The sequence below is a fragment of the Bidens hawaiensis genome, unplaced genomic scaffold, assembly GCF_021521415.1.
Source record: "Bidens hawaiensis isolate Kalapana, Puna unplaced genomic scaffold, B.hawaiensis_p1.1 tig00419509_1, whole genome shotgun sequence".
Lineage (NCBI taxonomy): Eukaryota > Viridiplantae > Streptophyta > Magnoliopsida > Asterales > Asteraceae > Bidens > Bidens hawaiensis.
Window position 1 is genome coordinate 152,251 of NW_027504884.1, and position 10,404 is coordinate 162,654.

Genomic DNA, 10,404 nt, shown 5'->3' on the forward strand with positions numbered 1-10,404 from the left:
GTTACATCTAAAATAACACAAATCCGTAAATTCATGAGTGTTAGGATTTTGTCATCCTTGATTGAAACTAAAGATTTTTAATCTTTTAATCTAGTCATGACATATCCCTCTATTACCCCCACGAGCACGTTATCTTAACTCACCAGTGAAAATCACAATCGATTTTATTCTAACATTGACCATTAAAAATCGTAACTTGTCTTTCTTCAATCCTTCTTAATTGAAGAATTAATCTATATGCGCTCATGAATGATCATCTTCTGCGAGTCCGTTACCACTCGTCGAAACATCACCACTGCCCATTACTCATTAGTTCCTTTCTGTTACTTACAACACTTGTTTTCAAAAAACTGACCTAAAGTATTTTTTGTAAGTGATTGAGATCTTTTGCAGACCAAATCCTTTGTGGTTAGAGTTACCAACTCATAGAAACTTGAAAACGCAAAAACCTAGAATGTTTCTTTTCCTTTATCTTAGTTGTTCTCGTTGGATTTTAAACTCACCATCATTGGATTCGTGTTGCTGAATGTTTATAGTCACTTGAGTAAAACACTTGTTTTCAAAATGTGACCTAAAGAATTTTTGATGGACCATGACTCACCGTCATTTGATTCGTCTTTGCTTTCCATTTTTTTGAACTTACATGGTTTAACTCGTAATATTAAAACACACACAAAAAAATAGCATCAATTCGATTTGGTTAATGTACACATAGTTATAACCGAAACCGCTAAATCAGTTATCGGTTATACTTCGGTTCCGATATGTCGGTTGTGGTTCGGCTATCCATTCGGTTAGCTCATTCCGAGGTCCAATTTGTACTTTCACAAAATACATTGGCTATTCATGAAACCATCTAAAAAACATAATTGGTCCACGTGTCAAATCCTAATAGATAACATAGCCGCCTTCTTAATCTTCTTCTTCAATGTCACTGGGTCCCACCAAACAAACAACTACAAACATAGTCAAAGACACACAAAAGTCAACGTTGGCGAACACACCATACTATGATCTCCGACAGCGAAAACACACCTTTCACCCTCTTTATTTATAAATTATAAATTCAATAATTTTCAAAACTTGCAGTCGTCATCAACTTCATCTGCATCAGTTTACCATTTCAATAACTTTTTATCATTATTATTTGTATCTTGTTTACCTCTTCAAATATCATCATCTAATCTTCTAACCTATCAATTTTTACTGAAGTATTCAACCTCAACCACCCTCTTAATTGTCAACCAATAATAATTACACGCGGACCCTTATGAACACACACTGCAACCAGAATAGTTTTTTAATCCGGTCCATAAAGCTCTATGCACGCAACCTGTTTGATAAAATGCCTCAATGAATCAGTACCTTTTTTTCCCCTTTGAAACTGAGAATATTATTCAACTTTTGGGATTTAATTGTTGTCTTTTTGGGATATCTGGTTAACTACAACAAAGTACAAGCTGTTACCTTTTGGGGATAATTGGTGTCCACTTAACTTTATACAGATGTCAAAGTTATGGTTTTTGTGGGTTATTAGTTTGTTGCTTGTTGCTGTTGATTGTCAATCTACTCATCCTACAGAAGGTTAGTTTATTATAATTATAATAATATTAATAATAATAACAATCACTTTTTTTTTTTTTTTTTTATGATCTGTTTTGATGTACTTGGAAAAATTTATGTAAAGATGTTATCTTTTAACCATGAATAAGAGAAATATTGATTTTATTATTTATTTATGATTCAAGAATCAAATAGTTATGAATATATGATACTTTTGTCTATTGATATGCAGTGACAGCACTGCGACAAATTCGGCAAAGCTTAGTTGATGAAGATAACAATCTCAATAATTGGAGACGTGGAGATCCGTGTGCATCGAATTGGACCGGAGTCTTATGCTTCAACACAACCCTTAATGACAGTTTTCTTCATGTCCGGGAACTGTAAGTGTTGCTTGCGATTTGGACTCGTTTACTTTTGAATGAATCGGTTCGGTTTGTGTTTTATGTATAAAAGAATTTTGTGTATGAATTTTGCAGGCAGCTATTGAATTTGAATCTTTCAGGAACCTTATCTCCAGCGCTAGGCCAGTTAGCTTATATGGAAATATTGTAAGCCAAATTCCTAACGTTCACCGTTTCGTAAAACAATTACTTTTTTGAATATTTGCTCATGCGCGTATAATATTATCTTAAAGGGATTTTATGTGGAACAAAATAACCGGGAGCATACCAAGAGAAGTAGGCCAACTTATAAATTTGCAACTTTTGTAAGTTGATTCGTTTTTTTAAAGGTCATTTACGTGTATGATATATCTTCATTTAGATGATAATATTAGTGTTAAATATGCATTCAGGTTGTTAAATGGAAATCAGTTAACAGGTTCATTACCAGAAGAGATTGGTTTCCTCCCTATTCTGGACCGTATACAAATTGATCAAAACTTCATATCTGGACCGATACCAAAGTCATTTGCAAACTTGAACAAGACAAAGCATTTGTATGGATTTTGTTTCATTATTTTATAATTCAAGTTTGACTTTATGATGGTCAAGGTCACTTATCTGGATTTGTTGTTTTTGTAAAAATTTTGGACAGTCATATGAATAATAATTCGCTTAGTGGGCCAATTCCTTCCGAGATTTCTAGATTGCCATTGCTTGTTCACATGTAAGTTTATGGCTTGACTTTTTTTTTAAATGTTGACTTCACTCTGAAGTCTGACCTGTCTGGTATTTGCTGACATGGCGTATGTTGCAGGCTGCTTGATAATAACAATTTATCAGGCACTCTTCCTCCGGAGCTCAGTCAGCTTCCATCACTTCTAATCCTGTATGCGTTCTTTCTTTATCTGATTTGATGTTGATTTAGAAGGTGTCGTTTGACTTATTTTCCAAATTAAAAATTTAGAAGTTTGTTTCATTAGAATCATGAAAATAGAGATACAAAAGTTACTCATTATGCATTACTTACTTCTAGATGTACCATTTTTATTTTTATCTAATTTTGTTATATAAGTTTTATTATTACTTATTTCTTTCATTTCATTGGCAGTCAACTTGACAACAACCACTTTGATGGAATTATACCTCCCTCTTACGGCAACATGACTAAATTATTAAAGTTGTAAGTTTTGGTTTCTTTGATCATGTTTGCACTTTGATTCTAAAGAAACTAGATACTAGTCTGTTACGGTGTAAAGAAACGCAAAGGTGGCATTGTTGTTTACGCTGCGTGTCATATAAAAAGATTAATAATAAGTTAGCTCAAGGGGGATTGGGTTGAACATTTGAAATTTGGCTAAAGTGTCATTCTACGCACGTAACCTCTAAAATCATTTTATTTAGATTATTATTAGGGGTGTGCGTGGTGCGGTTTTCGGCTAAAACCAAACCGAAAACCAAAACTTCGGTTTTTGGAGTTTTTGAAACCGTTCGGTTTCGGTTTTCGTTTTCGTTTCGGTTCGGTTTTTTTCCGTTTTTGCCATTTGTGCTTGAAAATTTAGGCCGAAAAAAAAAGTTGGAAAAAACAATGAATTTAGGCATAAATAAGGTTGTTAATTGTAAAATAATAGACTATCATACATTTGATAAAAAATTTTGGAGTTACATATTTATTAAAGTTTTTTAAGTTACTTAATATAAAATATAAAAAAAAACAAAAATTTAGGAATTCGTTTCGGTTCGGTTTTTTTATATGCAAAACAAAAACCAAACCGTTAGTGCGATTTTTACAAAAACATAAAACGAAAATGTCGGTTTTTGTTTCGGTTTGGTTTTTTCAGTTTTTTCGGTTTCTTGCAAACCCCTAATTATTATAGTAATTAATTTTTTAAGTTGACTGTTACAGGAGTTTGAGGAATTGCACCTTGCAAGGACCGATCCCTGATCTTAGCAATATACCAGATCTTGCTTATATGTAAGCATGCAATAGTTTTTGGTTATTTTGAGTAATATTTGGCATCTACGTGACCGTTATCAATTTTTGTGAAAATTGTACATTTCAGAGACCTCAGTAATAACAATCTTAATGGATCCATACCTAACATGAGGCCTTCTAATGATACCACAACAGTGTAAGAACACTTTATTTTTTATAATCTAAATTGGATTTTGTTTGGTTTCTTATACATAAAATGAACAATTTCTTGTGATGAAATTGAGCAGAGATCTTTCAAGGAATCAGCTTACCGGAAATATTCCTCCCATCTTTTCAAGACTTCCTAATCTACAAAGACTGTGAGGATTCTTTAATCTTTCCTTTAACTTAGAGAATTTTGTGTATTTTATAAGATCCAATTTCTGAGAGAACTGAGAAACATTTATGATTTATGTCTACAATATCATGAATAAACTCGCTTGTCTAAAACGATTTACTCCTGCAGGTCTCTTTTTAACAATTCATTAAATGGCACAGTTCCATCCAATATTTGGCAAAACAAGACTTTAAATGCATCTCAACAACTTACCGTGTAAGACCTGAATCTTTCACATATACATATATACATACGTGTGTGTGTGTGTGTGCATCTGTTCTGGTGCACACCAATACACATGTATTGTATTGGAAAAATTGTCCTCTCTAGTTCACACCATTAACTATATTTATAATTTTACACACTTTTCTATGTAAACTACAACATTTGGGCCAATGACCGTCTTAAACTTTCGGATAAATGTTAATACATCTAAACATGATGTAATTGTTTTTGCTCATTAATGATATAAAGTGTCTAATTGCTCCCCAAACTTAAATCATCTCTTGTATTGCAGGGATGTGGAAAATAATAATATTTCAGGCGTTTCAGGCAGCCTTACTCTCCCTGCAAATGTGAACGTTAGGTTTGCTATTTGTTTATCCACATAATATATTTGTGTTATGTTTGGCTATATAGTGTGTTCGGATGTGCGTGATTACTTTCAGTGTTTGGAACTTTGGATAAGCGGACGATGTTTCTAGTTAACTTATCCTTTAGGGGGTCTAATAATCAGTTTCATACTAGCTTTAACAAAAATAACATATTGCCAAAAGGATTAAGGAAAATTATCAAACTACCGCTTCTTTTAACCACTTCGTTTTCAAAAGATGTCCTTTTTGGTCATTTCACACATCAATTTCTGAAACAATCAAAGTCCGCTAAACACTCAAAACAACAATGAACTCATTATGCGCACATCCAAACACCGTCTATACAGATTAATCATGAAAATAATTTTATTTACATTTTCAGCCTTCAAGGGAACCCTGCATGCTTGAATCCGAATGCCAGCATGTTAGCGTTTTGTGGATCTGCATTGTCATTAGTCAGTCATCTACAAAGCATCCCATCAAACTCAACTGATAACTGTCCAGCTGGATGTCCAGATGGTTATGAACTCGCTCCCGGGTCACCTACACCATGCTTTTGTGCTGCACCACTGTATATCGGTTACCGGTTAAAGAGTCCTGGATTTTCAGATTTTCAGGCATATTTCTACTCGTTTGAGGTTTATTTAACTAGTGGTTTACAAATAAGGCAGTTTCAGCTTGATTCTACTCATGAGTGGGAAAAGGGTCCTCGGTTAAAAATGAATTTGAAGATTTTTCCTGTGTTTGAGGGACCAAATTCTAGTGTGTTTAACGCGAGTGAATTACTTAGGATTCAAAGCATGTTTACTCAATGGAAGATTCCAGATAGTGACATATTTGGACCGTATGAGCTTCTTAATTTCACATTGCGGGGTCCTTACATACGATGTTAGTTTTCTATAATCCAAATCTTATTAATTTTCAGTTTTTTATACTAGTCATGATACTTTTCGTTAGAGGTGGCAAGATGGGCCGGTCAGGTAAACGGGTCAATACATGTTCAGGTTGAAACGGATCAAAACAGGACAGGGCGGGTTTGTTCTACCTGCTAACATTTTTAAAACATGATGAATTAAAGAAGTATTTACATGGTTAGTCCATGTGGTATGGTAGTATTGTAACTTTAGTTCCAAGTTTAGAAAATTACAGTTTTGGACCAACTGTTTGCACGGACGTAGCATGGATGGTCCCTAGAATGGATGGATGCTAAGTGTTCCGGTTAAGTATGTGTCAAATTACATTTTTACCCTTGTGTTTAAGAAAATAAACTAAAAATCAATAATAAGGGTAAATATGTAATTTTAAACGTACTAAGTGAGGCCCTACAATTTATTTTAAAATTTTCTTTTACTTTTTTTTTATCATAAGGGTAAAGACTTAATTTTAAACGTACTTAACGTCCATTCTAGGGACCATCGATTAAAGTTGTAACTTTTGATCATACCACCGGGACCATCCATGTTATTACATTTTATTATATTTAGATTGGCTAGTTATAATTACATAAACAATGGGCTACTTTCAACCCATTTGACCCGTTTGACCCATTCACCTTCTAGATAAGTTTTTATTTGACGAGCATAGCCCAAGTCAACTCATTCATAAAGAAACGGTCGAATTTGCCACGTTTACAGCGTTTGCCCATAGTTATCATTACATAAATTAATGATCTTGATGTCAGTCTACATCATTTCCTTATTTTTATTAATTGTTATGAATCTTTTTAATTCTTGTTTTAATTGCAGTTTTACCAAACCCCTCTTCTTCTTCTGGGATAAGCAAGGGTGCAGTTGCAGGCATTGTGATAGGGGCTATTTTTGGAGCAGTTATATTATCTGCAGGCGTGTCACTTTATATCTTAAAAGTGCACCGGAAAAAATATTATGCAGTTTCAAAAAGACGCCGCGGTAAGTAAACATTTGGACTTTATTATGTCATTATATTCTAGTTACTAATTGTTGGAAACGTATTGTTCTTATGAATTTGAAGTTTTAAATCGGTCATTTTGTACACATTTTTGCGTAGTTTCAAGGGCTTCACTTAAGATTGAAGGAGTAAAAAGCTTCACTTATGAAGAGATGAAACACGCAACGAATAACTTTGATGTTGCTAGTGAAGTTGGGCAGGGTGGGTATGGAAAAGTATACAGAGGCGTCTTTACTGACGGGACAGTTGTCGCCATTAAACGGGCCCAAGAGGGATCACTACAGGGTGAAAAAGAGTTTCTTACTGAAATTGAGTTATTGTCTAGATTACATCATAGAAATTTGGTATCCTTACTTGGATTTTGTGATGAAGAAGGCGAGCAGGTAAAAGTTTCTGGAGTATCTTTGGAATTTTATATAAATAATTAATGTGACAAATTCAAGAAATTCACACTTTTATAATAATAATATGTGAACAAATGTAAAAAAACATTCTAAATAATGGAATTTATGCATGCAGATGTTGGTTTATGAGTTTATGTCTAATGGCACTCTCAGAGATCATTTATCAGGTATGTTTTAATAATCCTCCTTAATAAGGGGTGCAAACGAGCCGAGCTTAAACGAGCCCGAGCCTGAGCTCAAGCCTAAAAGAAAGCCCGTTTAATAAACGAGCCCGAGCCCGAGCTTCACTTATCGAGCTCGAGCCGGCTTGCGAACCTAAACGAGCCTCTCATTTATATATTTTTATAAATATATATATTAGTATATACATATATTTAATAATTATTAATTAATATATATAATTTTATGAAAAAAATAACTAAATAACACATATTATTTTATATATAAAGTTATAATGTAAATAAATACACAGAAATAATTATAAATGTATAAAAAGTTAATAAATAAATATTAAACAAGCCGAGCCCGAGCCGAGCTCGATCTTGAAAAACTACGAAACGAGCCGAGCTCGAGCTTTATAAATAAAGATCAAAACGAGCCGAGCTTAAGCTCGAGCTCCGTATAAGTTAAACGAGCCAAGCTCGAGCCTGGTCGAGCTCGGGATCGGCTCGTCTCGTTTGCACCCCTACTCCTTATATCCATTTGTGTCATTTTATGTATTAATTTCTTATATAATCTCATTATCTGAGCCGAATATATTTGTGTATTTTGTTTATTTGTTACAGGAATGTATAAAGAATCATTGAGTTTTGGTATGAGATTAAGAATTGCATATGGTTCAGCTAAGGGCATTCTGTATCTACATTCTGAAGCTGATCCACCGATATTTCATAGAGATATTAAAGCCACAAATATCTTACTGGACTCAAAACTTATTGCAAAAGTTGCTGATTTTGGACTTTCAAGACTTGCTCCCGTTGCTGACATGGAAGGGATTGTCCCTGGCCATGTGTCAACAGTCGTTAAGGGAACGCCGGTAAGCATCATTTGTTTTAATACTGTTTGACTTTTAAGGTCAAAAGAAGTAAAACTTCAACTTCTAAATTGAGATAAAACATGTCTATATTTTTGATAAATTTGATGTTTTGTTTTTTAAATGTGGAAAAATTATTCAGAAATGAAAATATTGGCGATAAATTTGTTGCAAAACCATAAAATTTGAATATGATAATGTTTTGGCTTTGACTTCAAAAGTCAAAGTGTGCCTTTTGTTGTCCACAAGGCTATGCTAATTTCTATTAAACCGAAAAAATCAGCAGTTAAATTTAGAGTAACCTAAATCTAGAATCTCATGTTAAGTTAATCAACTTGAGTGACGGTTGATTTTATTTTATTTTATTTTATTTTGCAGGGTTACCTTGACCCGGAGTATTTCTTAACCCATAAACTGACAGACAAAAGTGACGTTTATAGTTTGGGTGTCGTTTTTCTTGAACTCTTGACAGGGATGCACCCTATCACGCATGGCAAGAACATCGTTCGCGAGGTATTGACTTCAACTTTCTATAGTTTGACTTTCAAGGTCAAAGTCAACAACATCTTGACACAATACCATACTACTTGATCCTAATAAATATGAAATGAAACTCTTTGCTTTTTGATGTCAAATCAAGAAAACTTAATCCAATGCTAAAATCATTAATATCAATACAGTTCTTGAATGAAAAATAATAGTATCATCTTTGTTTGAATCTTTTTATCAGGTTAATGTTGCATATCGATCAGGCATGATATTCTCGGTGATTGATGACAAAATGGGATCGTATCCATCTGAATGTGTGGAAAAGTTTGTGACTTTAGCCCTCAAATGTTGTCAGGAAGACACTGATCAACGACCGTCAATGGCCGAGATTGCCAGGGAACTTGAAAACATACGGCGCATGATGCCTGAATCCGAGTCACAAACCAACGATTACATGGTTACTGAATCAGGGAAACATGTGTCTTCTGATCACTCTTCATCTTCTACCACGAAAAACCCTTATGTTTCATCGGATATTTCGGGCAGTGATCTTGTTAGTGGTGTTGTTCCCTCAATTACACCTAGATGAACACATGCATATATATATACACTAAGTTTATATTTTTACAGTTGATGTTTTGTTTTAGGGGTATATTATGAACATGATAATTAGTGTTTGGTTGATGTTTTTGTTGAGACACATGTATGTATTGTGATTTTTTTTATCCGTGTATTGTAAATTTGATACGTATTGTAATTATTTATAATGAAAATATTATCTATCTTTTAGCGCGTCGACTTGTAAAGACATGCAATCATATTTCAGATGTGGTGTTGTGCACCACATGGATTTTTTAAAATACATATACGATTTAATCTGACTACTTCATGAAATTTAAACCTAGCGATGCAATAGAGATGAGCCACTGGAGAGTTACTCGAGATCGGATCAATAAAAAGTCCGAAAACGTGACAAGCCTTTGCGAGCCCGAGTCAAGCTTGAGCCTTAAATTAAGCGCGCTTAGTTTTCGGGGCTGAGCTCGAGTCTTGTAGGAAGATCGTTTAGACTTGTTAAGCCTTAACGAGCCTAGTGTATTTTTAAGTTTTAACTCATTTGGACTTCTATGTATTAATTTCACACTACAATGCGGAGTTCAAGTCAAGCTTTGGCTCGTCTAAGGTATTGTGCACGAGCTCGCTTGTTAAGTTTTTATTCAAAATATATAAAAATAATTATAAATGTATATGAACAATTTAATAAATAATATTAGAGCCGAACTCAAGCTTGAAAATGGCTCATGATTTATGACCAAACTCAAACTTTAGAAAAAGAGCTTGAAACAAGTTTGCACCCTGTAATAACACCGCCCCATGAACAATTAATTTGGATAATCCAACAGCCACCGGTCCACTATACGTGTTAACTTGTAAACCGAAACTTGTAGATAGATTAATTGGGTAGATTATTGAAACTTGTTTTTTTATTTGTGACAAAACCCGAACCGACTCGAAGTGAACAAAAATATACTAATATTTAGCGACAGACAACTGCCCTAAAAAAACTCCTTCCAATAAAAAGTTTTTTTTAGGTCCGCCGCCACCACATGTAATTTTGATGCATGTGTGACAGTCATTCTTTTTAACTATTAAACACGCACACCAAATTTATCAACTTCACCCAAAAAATATACACCTCAAAAT

General features: G+C 33.9%; 1 protein-coding gene across 1 annotated transcript; it reads left to right on the forward strand.

Moving 5' to 3' along the window:
• Nucleotides 1–1,277: 1,277 nt before the first annotated feature.
• On the forward strand, nucleotides 1,278–9,650 carry LOC143609196 (putative LRR receptor-like serine/threonine-protein kinase At1g06840). Its single transcript, XM_077084022.1, has 20 exons — nucleotides 1,278–1,584; nucleotides 1,796–1,946; nucleotides 2,043–2,114; nucleotides 2,201–2,272; nucleotides 2,360–2,503; nucleotides 2,602–2,673; nucleotides 2,764–2,835; nucleotides 3,058–3,129; nucleotides 3,853–3,921; nucleotides 4,010–4,078; nucleotides 4,170–4,241; nucleotides 4,388–4,474; nucleotides 4,776–4,844; nucleotides 5,234–5,739; nucleotides 6,597–6,758; nucleotides 6,877–7,160; nucleotides 7,297–7,348; nucleotides 7,967–8,217; nucleotides 8,593–8,727; nucleotides 8,945–9,650. The coding sequence occupies exons 1-20, from the start codon at nucleotides 1,506–1,508 to the stop codon at nucleotides 9,290–9,292; spliced, it is 2,838 nt and encodes a 945-aa protein (XP_076940137.1). The 5' UTR covers nucleotides 1,278–1,505; the 3' UTR covers nucleotides 9,293–9,650.
• Nucleotides 9,651–10,404: the final 754 nt, after the last annotated feature.

Bases quoted from the DNA above. Each gene is read 5' to 3' on its own strand.
- LOC143609196 (XM_077084022.1), top strand. From the start codon at position 1,506: ATGTCAAAGTTATGGTTTTTGTGGGTTATTAGTTTGTTGCTTGTTGCT. The intron at 3,922-4,009 runs GTAAGCATGCAA...TGTACATTTCAG, and splicing joins ATACCAGATCTTGCTTATAT to AGACCTCAGTAATAACAATC. The intron at 8,728-8,944 runs GTATTGACTTCA...TCTTTTTATCAG, and splicing joins GCAAGAACATCGTTCGCGAG to GTTAATGTTGCATATCGATC.